At 69.4% G+C, this 15,869-nt stretch overlaps 3 protein-coding genes across 3 annotated transcripts in view; 2 read left to right on the top strand and 1 right to left on the bottom strand.

The window, feature by feature from the left end:
- Positions 1-347: 347 nt before the first annotated feature.
- Positions 348-5,800, bottom strand: CHLNCDRAFT_138314 (hypothetical protein; the record flags this gene model as incomplete). Its single annotated transcript, XM_005844781.1, has 17 exons — positions 348-579; positions 704-781; positions 850-929; positions 1,099-1,120; positions 1,346-1,480; positions 1,749-1,855; positions 2,079-2,183; positions 2,423-2,669; positions 2,863-2,979; positions 3,164-3,212; positions 3,422-3,502; positions 3,637-3,743; positions 3,923-4,025; positions 4,706-4,876; positions 4,992-5,078; positions 5,235-5,333; positions 5,677-5,800. 17 exons carry the CDS (start codon positions 5,798-5,800, stop codon positions 348-350), a joined length of 1,944 nt encoding a protein of 647 aa, XP_005844843.1.
- Positions 5,801-6,813: 1,013 nt separating this feature from the next.
- On the top strand, positions 6,814-12,412 carry CHLNCDRAFT_54153 (hypothetical protein; the record flags this gene model as incomplete). Its single annotated transcript, XM_005844888.1, has 14 exons — positions 6,814-6,950; positions 7,069-7,347; positions 7,457-7,588; positions 7,735-8,418; positions 8,598-8,747; positions 8,867-8,999; positions 9,124-9,153; positions 9,271-9,425; positions 9,966-10,490; positions 10,668-11,375; positions 11,435-11,590; positions 11,795-11,930; positions 12,092-12,121; positions 12,248-12,412. The coding sequence occupies 14 exons, from the start codon at positions 6,814-6,816 to the stop codon at positions 12,410-12,412; spliced, it is 3,420 nt and encodes a 1,139-aa protein (XP_005844950.1).
- Positions 12,413-12,646: 234 nt separating this feature from the next.
- CHLNCDRAFT_138311 (hypothetical protein) overlaps positions 12,647-15,869 on the top strand; it is a gene marked incomplete at both ends in the record, with an annotated part of 9,836 nt that continues 6,613 nt past the window's right edge. Inside the window, 5 exons of the mRNA XM_005844887.1 lie at positions 12,647-12,787; positions 12,967-13,503; positions 13,680-13,874; positions 14,068-14,192; positions 14,354-15,866. Of these exons, the coding sequence (XP_005844949.1) occupies positions 12,647-12,787; positions 12,967-13,503; positions 13,680-13,874; positions 14,068-14,192; positions 14,354-15,866 (2,511 nt within the window). The remainder of the gene's footprint in view (positions 12,788-12,966; positions 13,504-13,679; positions 13,875-14,067; positions 14,193-14,353; positions 15,867-15,869) is intronic.

Genomic DNA, 15,869 nt, shown 5'->3' with positions numbered 1-15,869 from the left:
TGTGGGGGCAGAGCGGGGGGCGCGAGCCAGCCATGCTGCAACCTGGACCGCCATGCCGCCCATGGCCGAAGGGGGGAGAGCGGGCATGGCTGTCTAAATCACTTCGCATGCAGTACCAAAACGAATAAAACGGGCCAGAGCGCAGCGGGGTTGCGCCGGGATCCTGCCGCCGCCTTGCGCTCCCGCCGATATCTGCTGCGCCGCCGCCCCAGGCTGCTTGCTCAGCCAGGCCAACACCCAACTTGAAGGGCGTAAACCACCACTGTGGTGGCCGCACACCAGCAGTCCCGCCTGCCGCACTGCATGGTGCGCTTGATCCAGCATGTGCCTTACAGTGGTGCATTCGGCTACCGCGTGGCATCGATCCGGCTGTACAGCCAGCCCATCAGCGTGGCAAATGCGTCATCTGCCTCAGGGTCTAATCCCACCACCGCCTCTGGCAGCGACAGCGCCAGCGCGGTCTCGCCGCCCAGCCCGCCGCCATCGGCGCCTCCGCCAGCTGCTGCCGCCTCCTGCTTGTGGTCGGCCTGAATCTGTCTGAAGCGCTTGGCATAGGGGCGGTAGCTCGAGTACGTCAACCTGCAGGTGGCACCAAGCGGGCTGGGCCAGGGATCAGGGGGAGATTGCAGAATAGGCGGTACGCAGTCGCATGCGGGATAAATGATCGCCCATCTCGCATGCTGGCTGCCTCCCGAGCCCTCACTTGTGCCACACGCGCCCAAGGGCGCGCTGCATCTCCTGCCGCCGCTCCTGCGAGATCTCCAGCAGGATCTCGGGCAGCCTGCAAGCAAGCGCCTCGCCGTCGGCCCGCTGGAGCAGTTGCGATGCACGGCGTGCGCCCCCGCTTACCGCTCCACATCCGCCTGCGCCACTCTCACAGTGAACTGCTGAAGGTCAATGACAGACTCGAATGAAACATCAACCTCATCCTGCAGGGCGCCCCAGTGAGTGAGGGACAAGGGCAAAGTTTGTATCTTCAACAGACCAGCGAACATGGACATGCGAATCGGCACCAACACACTCCAGGCAGGAAGATGGGCATGTGGCATGGGGATGTGGAACAGGCTTGCTCAGCCCCTGCCCTCAGGTCCTGCGCACCATCACAATGACGGGGATGCAGCTGCAGGAGGAAAGAGCAGGAACACAGAGTGAGCACACAGTGCCGCATCCCTCAGCCTGCTGTAAAACAGCACGAAGGCAGGCCACGCAGGCCTGGCTGCGCCTTCCCCTCGCCGCATCCCGCCCTCATATTGCTGGCCGCTGAGCCTGGTGAGCCCAGGGGCCGCAATGAGCCCCATGCTGCCGGCGCCGGCCACAAGGCCGCCACCCCAGCCCATGCATTCACCCGTGCAGCGTGGCATCATCCATGCGCGCGGACCAGCCGTCCCCTGGCAGCACCAGGCAGAAGATGGAGGATGCCAGCAGCTGGGAGTAGTCTCCAGCCAGCTTAACCTCTTCCGCACCTGGGGAGCTGGGATTCCTGCGGCAGGTGTGGCACGGCAGGGTACACAGCAGGCTCAGCAGGCTCAGCAGGTGCAGCGAGCAGGCCACGTGGCGGTTTGACGACGCCGGTGTGCTTGGTGGTAAGGATGCGTGCGTGTGTGTGGCGTGGTGGCGCGTGTGTGAGTGTGTGTGTTGCAGGAAGCACAGCGGGACAGGAGGGCGGGCGTGGGAGGCGGTGGGCCTCCTTTGCTGTGCAGCCCGCAGGCACGGGTTCACTCCCGCTCCCGCCACGGCGCGCCACTCACTCTCCCAGCAGAATGCCGTACTTGTCCAGCCAGCCGTGCTCCTGGGAGGCGCTCCAGAGGCGCTGGCGCACGCCACGGGAGTACTCTGGCGCGTCAGTCTTGTGCTGCTCTTGCACAGGGGGAGGGAGGGAGGGAGAGAGGCAGCACAGCGGGAGTTTAAGGAGCAGCGGCAGCGCCCTCAGGAGCAGCGGCAGCGCGGCAGTACACAGGCGCAGCAGCGGGAGATGCGTGGGGCTCCCCTGCCTCCTCCTGCCGCCCTGCCTCCTTTTTAGGCCTAACCTCCCAGCCCCTGCTCCAGTCCTCCCTCTCTCCCTGCCTCCCGCTGCTCACCCGCCCGCGGTGGAAGGCCAGCCATGTGCGGTTGCGGGTGGGGGCGCCCACCAGCGGAGACTGGTGGTAGTGGTCCGGCGTCTTCATCAGCGGCAGCACCAGGTCCTGCACAGCGTGGCACAGCGTGGCACAGCATGGCACAGCATGGCACAGCAGCATGGCACAATGCGCGCACAGGGCGGCATACCTCAGCGCAGCAAAGCACACGCCTCGGCGTAGCGGCCGGCTAGCCAGCTCGGCGGCGACGTGCCCGGGGCGCTACAGCAGCAGCTCGACAGCTCGGGGCCGGGCACGCCTCCTGCTGCCGGCGCCCAGCCTCCTCGCCTGCCTGCCGGCCACCTCACCTTGACGGGGTCGTGGCAGGGCTGGGAGAGGTCCAGCTTGGCCATCGAGCCCTCTGGCTCCCAGTGAGGGTGAGACACGTTGAGGTGATACACGTTGCCCGGGAATCCGGTGCCGGAGGTGTGGTTGGGGTCCTTGCGGCCCCAGTGACTCAGGATGATGCTGGCGCTCTTGATGGCGGCGGGCACGTAGCAGCTGGCCTCGTCATGGGTCACCAGCCAGATGTGATCCCGCCCGCCCCGCCGGTCCCTGCAGGCCCGCCAGCCAGGCAGGCGGGCAGGGATGGGAGCGTGATGTAAAGCGAAGAGGGGCATGCTGCAGCCCGGCGGCAGCGCAACTGTGCACCAGAGGCAGCCCAGGGCAGCAGCCGCAGCAGCCTGTGGCAACCAGCCACCCGGCGCCTCATGGCCTGCCCACAAGGGCGCTGCACAGCCGGGCGCACCAGTAGGGGTAGTGCGCCCGCAGCCAGTGGTAGGCCTCCAACAGGAGGTTGGCGGCGCCCTGCACACGGCTCTGCGCCCAACCATAATAGAAGTCCCGCAGGCTGTCGGCAGTCGACCTGCGGGCGCCAGCCAGCCCAGCACCACACGGCCGCCAGCGTGTGTGGGTGGTGCAGGAGAGGAGCGCAGCAGGCATGCTGGCACCAGGCGCAGCCACGGCGTGGGGGGTGGCTACCCGCACGATGTCCCGTGGCGGTGCAGCGCCGTCCACCCTGCCAGGCCCGGCCAAACAGGCAGGCTCACCTCACAGGCCAGATGAAGCAGCTGGGGAAGACAGGAACGTAGAAGAAGTCTGCAGGCCAGGCGGGCAGGCAGGGCACAGGCAGGCAGGGGCAGGCGCAGCATGGAGCCAGCAGGGAGGGCAGGCGACTGCCGGCACGCCTGGTCGCCAGCAGGAGCCTGCTTCCACACCGCCCGCAGCATTGCACACACACACACACGCATGCACGCGCGCGCCGTCTTCCCCACAGACAGCAAGCAGGGCAAGAGCGGCTGACCCACCCGCTTCCTCGGGGTCCAAGGTGCGGTGCTCGCTCTGCAGCATCATCTCCAGCAGCCCAAACTCCAGGCTGTACGTCCAGGCTGCAGTGGGGTGGCGGTCCAGGTGGAAAGCAGGCGGGCAGGTGGAGCAGGCTGTGTGGCGGGCGCCGCGCGACGCAGTGCATGCCTGCGGGCCCATGCACGCGGAATGCACACCCTTTGCTGCAAGAGCGCACTTGACAGCACAGACTTGTTGCCAGGCTTGAAGAAGCGCGGCACGCAGTCCTCAGTGCCGAAGCGGTACTGCGCCAGGAGTGTGCCATAGTCGGCAGCCATCTCGTAGCTGTGGGAAGCCAGCCAGAAGGTGGGCAGGACAGGTGAGCGCGGCCCGGTGGGATGCACGAGGGTCGACGCACCGGCCCCCTGAATTCCCCGATCGCCTCGCCAAGTGAGCACCTCCCCAAGGCCACCAGCGACGCCTCCCAGCAAGGTGCCCCTGTTCCCTGCTACACACACACTCACACGAAGATGAGCGGCCGCCTGCGGGTGGCGCCTGGCAGGGGGTCCTGGGCTGCCGGCGTGTGCACCAGTTCTGCGATCCAGGGCTGCACGCTGGCCTGGCGCCCTGCAGCTGGGCGCACACAGGGGCAGATGGCATGCAGGGCTAGCCGACCTCATGCACACAACGTCAGCTGCCTGTTGCCATTGTGACAGCGGCGGGGCCACAGCCTGCCAGCGTTGGCGCCGCACCTTGCCGCGCAACGCCTGGCGTGGCGCTGCGATGGGCGCAGTCGATTCCGTGCCACCCTGCACCGCCACACCCGGGGTGGATTAGGTGAGGGAACACCTCGCGATGCCTGCCCCACCCGGCCGCCCCTTGCCTCGCCTGGATCACACTTGCAGAACCCCTTCAGGCACTCTCCCCGGCCGTTGCACTGATTGAAGCAAAACTGCAAGGGCAACGCAGCAGGCACAGCGTGTGTGTTTGCCTGTTGGTACGTAGGCATGCCCCCGCCGCGGCACGGCCGAGCTGCACCCAGCGCTGGGCTGCGGCTGGACTTGCCGGCTGCCTGCCACTGGTCCACCCACCGGCTCGATTGGTTCATCGCAGTATGGCCCTCCCCAGCCTGCACAGCACAGCACGGCACAGCACAGCACAGCACAGCACAGGCCGCCGTTCGCAGGATGCAAAAGACATGTTGGTGTACTTGGTACGCGCTCCCAGCTGCTGGGTGGCGGCCCCGAGCCCAATCCCCACTGTCTCCGTTGCGAGGCGTGTGGCGCCTAGCGCGGCATCCAACCCACCGTCCACGATGCATGCGCACAGGTGCTGCGGCTCTGGCGCGTTGCACCAGCCCTGCGGGCCAAACAGCTGCTCCGGGTCCACTGTGCCCCACGCCGTCTCGCGGCCATCCGGCAACCGATTGGGCTGGCAGTACTCAAACATGGGGCGCCCCTGCTGCACCGGCCTGCTGCCTGTGGCAGGGAGAGCAGGGGGCACCAGTTGCCCAGCGGGGCGGTCTCAGAGGCGCAGCACGCAGCACTGGGGTGGAGGGCAGCGGGCTGTCGGCCGGCTGGTGGTGCCTCCCACCTTGTGGCGCCTCGGGCGGGGCTGGAATCCGGCCATAGGTGGTGTTGGAAGGGCAGTAACAGGCTCCAATGTCCTCATCGCACTCGCCTGCAGCAGGGGAGGGCCCGCCTGGATGCGCCAGCAACGGGCAGCACAGCGCCTCTGCCCGCCAGGCCACCCACGCCTGGGCCCCGGGCCCACTCACCGGCGCAGTGCGACCTGCTGAACTGCCAACTTCCGGCGCGTGGCCTGGCAGGCCCACACTCAGGTTAGCCGGCACGCGCTCCACGTCAAACCCATACTCCCGGTGCTTGTGGGTGCAGTAGCGCTTCATGGGGTGAAGGCAGTTGAAGCCCGTCCAGCCTGCACATAGCCCGGCCGTGGGCGCGGGTGCCGTTGGCAGGCTGGATTGGAATCTCACAATGTGGGGTGCAAGCCAGGGCAGGCGGAAAGGCTGACCAGAGGACCTGCAGGGCCAGGCGGGCACGCGCTTGCCTGCTGGGCAGGTGCAGAGGCCGGCGAGGGCGTTGCACGTGCCGACCTGCACCAGCCAGGCGCATCCAGACAGGCATGTGTCAGCGGTGGCGGCGAACCGGCTGGGTGGAGGCGCCATTTGGCAGATAACATTTTAAAGAAGCAGGCATGCCAGAGCAGGGGAGCCCGCACCACATGGACCAGCGCAGCTGCCCCAAAGCCCCTCCCAGACCTGCCTTGTTGCAATCCAGGCTGCAGCTGCGGGTGCCTCGCGGAGCACTCCGTGCCGGCACCTCCACCTGGGTCTCAAAGTCCAGGCACCAGTTGCCCAGGGTGCCCTCACACCTGCGCCTCATCTCTGCCGTCGCCGCCTGGGGGCGGGACTGCACGGCGCCGTGCCTGCGCCCCTGCTGCCGCAGCGGTTGCCTCGGCGGCTGCAGACCGCTGCTGCGGCTCGGAGACGCCCCTGCGCTGCCTTGCTGCGTTTTGGATGGCACTGCTTCCCCGAGGTTGCCATGTAATGGCTGCCACGCCTGCCAGGAAGGCAGCAAGGAGTCGTCATCAGGGCGGCAGCAGCGGCAGGCGGTAGCGGCGGCGGTGCAGCTGCAGCCCCCCAACCTCAGCGCAACGCAGGATGGCATCGCATCCAGCCCCCAATCACCATGGGCAGCCAGCCGCTGCGCCAGATGGCCACCAGGAGGACGACCAGGACAGCGCCAGCCGCTAGTCTCCCACCGACCCCGAGTCTTGATCGCCGCTTGATCATGATCGTCATGTGGAGCAATCACTGATGAGAATCTTCATGCGCCTGGCTCCAATCAGTATCATCAGAGCCTCGTGACTAGTCTGGCTCCAAGGGGGAGGCCGAGGCAGCCGCAGCACGGAGGCACGACCCACATTTCGCTGCGAAGGGGCTGCCGCTCCGAGCGGTGAGGCGCAGCAGCATGTACCGCCGAACGGGCGGAAGGTACGGCGGCAGGTACCTGGCGGTTGCGGCCCCAGGCTTTCGCCGTTGAGGCAGACAATCTGCAAAGTTTGCGTCACTTGAGGGGGACACTGGATACACACACACTCGAGGCCGTTGGTGCAGGAAAATGGCCACCGCAACAAGCAGCTCGTTTGACGCGCCTGTCGTCGCCGCACCCTGGTGCCCCTTTATCCAAAACTGGGTGCTAACAGCTGATCACGCAACACAGTGTGATATAATCATCAGTTCACACGGCGCTTTAATCTCAGAGCGCCCGCTCGTGCGCGCGAAGCGGGTGGCCGCCAGCTCAGCGCGCGCCGCCTGCGCTCCCCTATGCTCCCCTATGATAGGCCAGTCTGCTCTCTGCGCCTTCGTGATCAGACCCTCGATACAGCAGCAGGAATGGGTGGCAAGCGGCTCACCAGCGGGGCGGGGCCGGACTTCAGCCAGCTCCACGAACTCCCGCTCCTGGCCTGCTTGGAGAGGGCGCCGAGCGTGCCCTCCTTCCTGCTGGAAGGGGCCCTCAAGCTCACCTCCAAGTGCGCCCACGAACCTTACCCTCGCAGGGCTGCCAGTTCTGCTGCAGCTGCCCCTCGGCCTGCTGTGGAGCGGCCCCTCTGGGCTGGCCAGCACAGAGAAGCCCTGCCTTGCCTGCAGGGGCCCCGTCGAACGCGTGTGCCGTCGGTGGCGGCGGCTGGCTCTGCAGCTGCCGGCCTCGCTGGAGCTCGACCTGTGTGAGCTGCACGAGCAGTTTGATGAGGCTGACGAGGTGCAGGCGGCGCTCGACGAGGTGCTGCCTGCGCTGCGCCAGCGAGCGGTGCGCAAGCTGGAGCTCAATGGCTGCACGTCTGTGCTGCCACGGCAGGCGCCCGCCCTGCTGGCCCGCGCCTTCTTCCCGCAGCTGCGCAGGCGAGCTCCCACGCATGCGTGCTGCAAGTACATGCCGAAAACACGCGCGAGCGCCGGGGCTGCATTGCTCAGCAGCGAACAGCGCACGATGCCCGCTTCCCAGCCTCCCTTCCTGCCCTGCTGTGCCCACGTGCAGGCTGACGCTGGCCGGCGGCAGCCTGCCCCACTTCTCTTCCTACCTCTCCCACTGCCGCTGCCTGGAGAGCCTGGAGCTGAGGATCCCGGACCTGGAGGAGGGAGGGATGGAGCTGGTGGGCACTCACCTCAGGTGCCCGCTGGCCTCCCGCCGCGCTCCCGGCCGCCCCGCCCCGGTCCTCCCCTTGCGTCTCCTCCCCAGCCAGCCTCTCTCAGCTATAAGGTCCCTTGCAGCCTCCCTCCTTGCCAAACAGCCTTCCTCCCACCTCCCTGCCGCAGCGGGCTGGAGCCTCAGCTGCGCCTGCTGTGCCTCTCTTTCAACGTCCCGCCGCGGCTGCTGCTGGCCTGCGTGGCGTCGCACGTGCGCCCCGCCGCCGTGGCGCTGAGCACCCACTCCGGGCCTTGCGCCTGGATGTGGGTCCCGCAGCTGCGCGCCCTCAGTGTGTACCTGCGCGATGGCGGCCTAGGCGGCGACTGCGCCAGACTGGGCCAGGGCATCGCCGCCATGCCCCAGCTGGAAAGCCTGACGGTACTGGACGTGCGGCCGCCCGCCTCGGCGCCGCCGTACGTGCTGCCCGGCCTGGCGGCGCTGCCGCGGCTGGCCAAGCTGTCAGTGCAGGGCAGCGTGCCGCGGGGGGCGTGGGAGTGCCCGCACCTCACCGCCCTGCTGTGCGCGGCGGTGTCCCGCCTGCACCTGCCCACCCACGCGGGCCCGCCCCAGCCGAGGCTGCGCTGCACGGGCCTGCGCCAGCTGCGCCTCGTGGACTGCAGCTTTGAGGCGGAGGCGAGCTTTCCGTCCACGCTGTGCACGCTGAGCCAGCTGACCAGCCTGGCACTCCTGTGGAACCACGGCGACATGGCGGCGCCCGAGCTGGCGCAGCTGCAGCAGCAGGCGCGGCTGCGCGGCGGGCTGCTGGGCTCCGGCACCCGCAGCGCGCTGCCCCCAGCCTTCTCGCAGCTCAGGTGGGCGGCAGGCTCCGGCTTGGCCGCATGCAGCGGGACAGCTGGGCTGGGGCGTGCCTTGCCCTGGGGATGACCACGATGCCACTATTTTAATGTCTCACATGCCTGTGGCATCAGTGTCCCAAGTCGATATCGATACCCTCAACCCTCCCGCCTGGCAGCCCACCCCTGCCCTGCAGCGCCCTGCGCCAGCTGGTCATCCACGAGGCCAAGCTGGACAGCGCCAGCGTGGAGGCGCTGCGCCCGCTGGGCGCGCTCACCGTGCTGCGCCTGCCGCGCTGCCAGCTGCAAGGCCTGCCCGACGGGCCCTACCTGGCGGGCCTGAGCAGGTGGGTGGGTGCTGCCTGCAGCCTGGCAGATGCTGCCGACGCCAGCGCTTGCCTGCTCTCTGCTGCTGCTGCCCGTGCTGCGGTCGACTGTGACGTTCGTGCCCGCCCCGCTTGTGCAGCCTGGAGATCGGCCACAACCCTGGCCTGGACGAGGTGGTGCCCCACCAGGCCACCGCTGCCCGCGGCCTGCGCGCTCTGAAGACCCGGGTGCCGGCTCACTGGACCGTGGAGGAGGACTGGAGTGACCTGCAGGTGACCTGCGGGTGTCGCCATGTTGCATGGTTGGGCATGACTGTGATGGTGCTGCATGATCCTGTGGCCCGCTGGATTGGATGATCTTTTGACTGCCGACTGTCCCCGCGCGCTGCGCCTGCAGAGGAGGCTCAACTGCCTGCCGTGCCTGCAGGTGACCCCTTGTCACGGCTGTCTAGCTGTGGGTGAATGCACCCTGGTACTGCATTCTGATGGATTGGAATTGCGCTCTCACCCCTGGCTCCCCTCCGCCCCCCCCCGACCTGCGCAGCTGCTGTGCCTGGAGGCGGCTCCCGGCTTGGATGACGAAGAGTGGGAGGGGCTCAAGGAGCTGCTCAGGCCCTACCCTTTCGAGCTGCACGCCGACTGCTGCGCCCTCGACCTCCACCCAGAGTACAGCGGGCTGGCGGACTTCACAATTGAGTCGTCAGCGGCGGGCGCCCCCTAGCTCGCTCCCCTGCTTTCGCCGGCGGCGGGCGCGCGATACCAGACTCGCCCGCTGCAGCTGCTTCCTTTCGCATGCCCTTTGCTCACCTGTTTCGTTGTAGATATGCCAGGCACTGTAATAGCAGGTTAGGTTGAAGCTGACATGTAGCTTGAGAGGCCGACTGATCTGAGATCCTCGGATCACTTTGAAGGCGACAGGGCGGCGGCCCCGCCGGAGGCGCCACCTCATCGGGGGCTCCCCATCGCGTCTTGCAGCAGTTGAGACCCCGCTGCCGAACAGCGGCGTGCTCCCTTATCGGTATGAGCATGGCCCAGCGTCCAGCCCCGCCTGGGCACGACTTCAGCTTGCTGCCCGACGAACTCGCGATTCTCTGCTTGCGGCAGTGCCCGGAGCGCACAGTCTGCCTGCTGGGAGAGGCGGTCACGCTCACGTGCAGGTGCGCCGGTGTCCCGCTCGCCGCCGCCAGGCCCGCCGCCCACTGCGTCACCGCCCCGCCGCCCTGCCCTGTGTTGGTCCAGGGGCGCGGCCGAGCGCGTGTGCCGGCGCTGGCGACAGCTGGCGCTGGACCTGCCCGCCACGCTGTCGCTGTATTTCTGTGAGCTGCACGATGATGACAGCGAGGATGAATCTGCGGGAGGAACCGCCGACCTCGCCGCCACTCTGGCCGCGCTGCACACGCTCCTGCCCGTCCTGGGCCGGCGCGCAATCCACAGGATTGTCGTGCTGGGGTGCACGGTGGCGATGCCGCCGCAGGCGCCCGCGCTGCTGGCCCGCGCCCTGTTCCCGCAGCTGCGCAGGCGAGCTCTCACGCATGCGGCCGCCTCGCGCTTGCTTGCCTGCCCACACAGACGGCGCCGTGCAGAGTGCAGAGCCTGGCGGCTACCAGCTTGCTTCAAGCCCCATCCCTGCAGGCTGACGCTGAGCGGCAGCAGCCTGCTGCACTTCTCCTCCCTGCTGTCCCACTGCCGCCGCCTGGAGGAGCTCGACTTGCGCATCCCCGGCCTGGAGAGCTCCGGTGCCGAGCTGCTGGGCAGCCACCTCAGGTGCCGCCACCGCAGGCGGCAGCTCGTGCTGACGCCACCCGCCTTGCGCCGCGTGTGTTTGGCATCCTGGCATCCATGACGCCAGCACGCCCATCTTTTCCACAGCCATCACACCAAACCCCCCTCTCATCAACTCTCCTCGCGCCGCCTGCCGCCTGCCCTCCCGCCCGCGTGCAGCGGCCTGTCGCCCCGGCTGCAGCGCCTGGAGCTGACGCTCCACGAGGCACCCAGCCAGCTGCTGCAGTGCATCCGCGAGCATGTGCAGCCTGCGGCCATGGCGCTGGCCACCCACGCCGGCCCCACGGCCGCCATGTGGCTGCCGCAGCTGCGCAAGCTGTGCATGCACCTGCGGATCAGCACGCATGTGGGCCTGTTCAACCAGGGCTTGCTGGCGCTGTCGCAGCTGGAGACGCTTTCGCTGGCAGACGTGCGGCCGGGCGTGGTGGGCAGCACGGCGGCCAGCCTGCCCAACCTGCAGCGCCTGCCGCGGCTGCGGGAGCTGGTGGTGGCGGGCAGCGTGCCCGCGGCCGCCTGGGCCTGCCCCCACCTCACCTCCCTGCTCTGCGGGTCGGCGGCGGGCATGGTGCTGCCGCACCGCGCGCCCGTGCGCTGCACCGCCCTGCGCCAGCTCATGCTCCGGGACTGCACCTTTGCCGGCGACTGCTCCCTGACCGCCCAGCTCGGCACGCTGGCCGCGCTGACCAGCCTGGCGGTACTGCACGTCCGAGACGGCGACCGCCAGCAGTGGCAGCTGCTGCACGGCGGCACCCTGGGCTCCGGCACGCGCAGCGCCCTGCCGCCCAGCTTCTCGCAGCTCAGGCGAGCGGCAGGCTGCTCATGTGCATGCCCGTTGGGCAGCAGTCCGGTTTTCATTTCCTGCTTGATGTGCGGTGGCTGACGAGGCCGATCCGCCCTCATGCTGACCCAATCCGCCGACCCTGCAGCGCCCTGCGCCAGCTGGTCATCCAGGAGGCCAAGCTGGACAGGGCCAGCGTGGAGGCGCTGCGCCCGCTGGGCGCGCTCACCGCGCTGTGCCTGCCGCGCTGCGAGCTGCTGTCCCTGCCCCTCCGGGCCCTACCTCGCGGGACTCCGCAGGTACGGTGGGCGCTCACCCGCATGCTCCATGCACTGCATCCCTGTGCCTTTCCCACACAGCAGGCTGCCAGGCGCCTGCGGTGTGACGAGGGGCGGCTGCACACCCTGCAGCCCAGCAATGCAACCCCTGCTACCCTAGAGCTGCCCCCGCTGCAACCCCCAGCCTGATTCCCTCCCAGCCTGATCCACCCTCCCCACCATATCTGCAGCCTGGACATCTCAGGCAACTTGGCTCTCGACCAGGCGCTGCCCTTCCACGCAACCGCCGCGGGGCGGCGGCTGCGCGGCCTGCGCACAACCTTGCCGGAGGACTGGTCGGCGGCGCGGGACTGGCAGGACCTGGAGGTGCGCGATTGTTTATTATTATTATGATTGTCTGATGTTTGCCAACGGCGGGCTGCCAACGCGGTGTTCCAGAAGGGATGCATCGCTGGCCCAGGGCCGGGCCCGACCTGCACCGATGCGCAGCGCTGGCCTGTGCCATCCCTTCCCCCGTCTGCCTGCAGACCAAGCTCAACAGCCTGCCTTGTTTAGAGGTGAGCCCACTGTGCACGTCAGCGGCTCCCCTGGCGCAGCAGGCCCATGCCTGCCTGCCGCCGCCGTCCCTGGCGCCGCTGTCGCCTCCTCAGCTGCCTGGCCTGCCCAGCGCTCCCCTGCCGCAGTTCCTCATACTGCACTCGTCGGGGCCGGGGTTGAGCGATGACCTCGATGCGTACGAGGCAGCCAAGGATCTGGTGGCCTCCAACTTCCGCATCCCCCACTTCTGGCCCTGCCCAGGGGCCGAGCTGCCGGAGGAGCTCTCCGGGCTGGCCATCTTCGACGGCTGACGTGCCGAGGCGGCGCCCGCTGGCGGCCACTCGGCGGCCTCGACGGCAGCAGCGCTGGAAGTTGCCTGCCTCCTGAACATTGTTGTGTTGCTACCATGCTTAACTTTCCCTACTCGTCAGCAACAACACCACAAGTCACCTAGTAGGCGGACGCTTCTCAGCCAGCAGCGCAAGCAAGCGGCGGCGACACGCGCGGCATGCCGCCAGCTTGGCACTGTAAGGAAATCGCGTTAAATGGCCCTCTTCTACCCAATCACCAATCCAGGCCTCCGCGGGTTGCAGGCTGGGCCGGGGGAGCGCCTGAAACCTGCGGATGAAGCCATGGGCGGCATAAAGAACCGGGATGCTAAGCGGGCGGCCAACAAAGTATTCTCTGTGAGTTGTTGTTCGTGCTAGGAGATCCAAACCGACGGCAGGCGCTTTATGACGGCTTCAAAAGTTATGGCGGCGCGCATGTTTTGCTGTGCGCAGCCCGTCAGCATGCTGGATTGCTTCCATCTGTCTCCGGTCTCCGCCTGGCCGCGCCGACGCCCCACCCGCCTCTGCCGCTGCAGTCGGGCGGCGGTGGCGGCAGCAAGGGCCCCGCGGTTATCGACAAGCGCGGCCAGGAGCTGCCCTGCCCGCACTGTGACCGCATCTTCAAGCAGGCCGACCGCCTGAAGCAGCACATCCAGAAGCAGCATGCTGACGAGCCAGCAGCCGACGCCGACGCGGCCGGCACCTCGGCAGCGGCGGCGCCCGCCGCTCCCGCCGCTCCCAAGGTGCTCGCCCCCAAGGCCGTCGCAGCCGTGGCCGCAGCCGCCTCTGCCGCCGTCAAGTCGCTAAACACGGCCACCACCAGCGGCGGCAACGGCAACAGCAAGGCGGCGGCCGGCTCCGGCGGCGGCGCGGCCGGGTCTGCCACAGCGGCAGCAGCGGCAGCAGGCCCAGCGCCTCCCCCTGGGCCCAAGCTCATGGACGTGAACAGCCGGGCGGGATACTACGAGGCCAAGTCACCCAAGCTGCTGCTGCACGAGTGGTGCCTGCGCGAGAAGCAGCCGCGGCCGCGGTACCGCGCCATCTCCGCCGAGGGAGGGCTGTGGAAGTGCAAGGTGGGCCTGCAGGGCGCCGCCATTGCTGCGGCTGCGGTCGCCGGGCCGCCCTGCTGGCTTGGCAACGTGCTGCGCGGCTGCGGCAGCTGCAGAGCGCCCGTGGAGCACCGCTTTGCTGGCCCGGCAGCGCGAGCCGCCTGCTTGCCTGCCGGTCCCGCTGGCGCGGCGTCGTGCAGGTGGTACTGCCCCACCCCAAGCAGCAGGACAAGGATGTGGTGGTGTTTCTGGATGACTCCCAGGCGGCCCCCAGCGAGGACGAGGCGGAGCAGCGCGCGGCGGTGGCGGCGCTGCACCGGGTGCAGGGGGACCGCTCGCTGGACCGCGTGCTGCCGCGGCCGTACGTGCAGCAGTGGAGGGAGCTGGACCAGCAGGTGGGGCGCCGCGCTGAGCTGGCGGGCAGCGCTGAGCTGGCGACGAGGTGGCGCTGGCGCTAGCTCTGTTGCTGCGCAGCTGCATGCCGAGAAAGGCATGCAGCGCTCCTGCTGGCACCAACGCTTTGGCCGGTCGCCGTGCCGTGCCCTCACCTCACTCGGCCGCCCCGCCCCGCCTTCGCCCCTTCCGCAGCACCAAGAGCGGCAGCGGCGGCAGGCGGACGCCGCGGCGCGGCAGCGCCAGCAGCAGGAGCGCCAGCGCGCGGCGGCCAAGCGGCAGCAGCCCACCGCCGTCATCATGGCTGACGACAAGCGCAGGTGAGCTGGGGGGAGGCCGTGTTTCTACGAGAGCGGGCGCGGGCTGAGGGCTGCAAAGCCAGATCTCTTTGTGAGGCTCTGTTCCCTGCCGGCTGCCCCCTACCTGTGTTCACAGTGCGGCTGCTCGCTGCTCCGCCTTCCTGTCCGCCACTGGTCTGCAGGCTTGTGGAGGGGATCATTTCTGGCCTGCAGTCTGAGGCAGCGGCCTCAGGCGACGCCGCCCTGCCGGCAGACGGCGGCGAGGCGGATGGCGGCGGATGGGCCAGCCTGGACGCACCCTCCCTCGCCGGCGCCGGCGCCGGCGACGATGCTGCTGCGACCCGGCAGCAGCACGCGGCGGCGCTGGTGGAGGAGCTGGTGCTGCTGGGCTTCCAGCAGCAGGATGCAGCGGCGGCGGTGGCGGCGGTGTCTGGCGGCGGCGGCGGCGGCGGCGGCGGCGGCGGCGGCGGCGAGGAGCTGTCGCTGTCAGCGGCGCTGGACTGGCTGTGCGTGCGCCTGCCCGAGGAGCGCCTGCCCAAGAACTTTGCCCCGGGCGCCGCCGGCAAGCCCATTGCCGTTCTGCTCCGCGCCGGTGGCGGTGGAGGCGGCGGCGGCGGCGGCGGCGGCGGCGGCGGCGGCGGCGGCCTGGGCGGCAGCCGGGGCGGCAGCTTTGCGGCGGGGCTGGATGCGGCGGGGCAGGCGGGCGAGGAGGAGGCAGCCTGTGATTTGCTGGAGGATCCAGCGGTGGCTGAGCTGGCAGAGTATGGGTACCCTCCCCGCCAGGCGGCCGCGGCACTGGAAAGCACGGGCGGGCACGTGCACCGCGCGCTGGCCGCATTGCACGCCCGCCTGGCCGCGGCCGCCGCCGGCTCGACGCCGACGGCCGCCAGCTCGGCGCCGACGGCCGCCAGCTCAGCGTCCAGCTCAGCGTGCGACGAGCTGGGCGAGTGGCGGGAGGAGCGGGAGGCGCTTGAGGCCATCTATGGCGATGATGTGAGCTTTCTATCGGAGCGCCTCACCACGCTGCAGCTGCCGCTGGAGCTGACGTCAGCGGCCGCCACGTCAGCGGCGGGCGGCCAGCACGAGCTCACGTTCCGCCTCGACTTCCTCGCCCCCTCCTCGCCTGCTGCGGGCGGGGACCGCGGCAGCAGCGGCGGCAGCGGCAGCGGCAGCAGCAGCGGCAGCGGCAGCGGCAGCGGCAGCGGAGGAGGGAGTTTGCCGTACCCGCATCGGCCGCCGGTGGTGGGGGTGCGCGCGGCGGGCGTGCCCGCGGCCGCGCTGCTGACGCTGACGCGCCAGCTGGCAGAGGCGGCCGCTGAGCTGGCGGGGCACCCCATGGTTTATGAGCTCGCCTCCGCCGCCGTGGAGCGGTTTGAGAGATGCCTGCTGCAGCCGCTGCCGCTGGCCCGGCTGCTGCCGCCGGCGGGCGCCAGCCGCGCGGGGAGCGGCGCTGAGCTGGCACAGCAGGCAGAGCGTGCGCTGCGCCTGGAAGACATCCACAACTCTGTGGTGCCGCCCGCTGAGCGGCAGCGCCGGCAGGGCGGCGGCGGCCGCGGCGGCGGCGCCGCCGGGGCCGGCCTGGCCGCCGAGAGCCGGCGCCTGGCCGCGCACCAGGCTGAGTTGGAGCGCAGCGGGGAGCACGCCGCCATGCGCGCTGTGCGCGCTGCGCTGCCCGCGGCGGCCCAGCGCGGCGAGGTG

This window comes from Chlorella variabilis (assembly GCF_000147415.1).
Source record: "Chlorella variabilis unplaced genomic scaffold CHLNCscaffold_20, whole genome shotgun sequence".
In the NCBI taxonomy this organism is placed as follows: domain Eukaryota; kingdom Viridiplantae; phylum Chlorophyta; class Trebouxiophyceae; order Chlorellales; family Chlorellaceae; genus Chlorella; species Chlorella variabilis.
The sequence above is the reverse complement of the archived record's forward strand: the minus strand, read 5'-3'. Positions and strand labels throughout refer to the sequence as shown.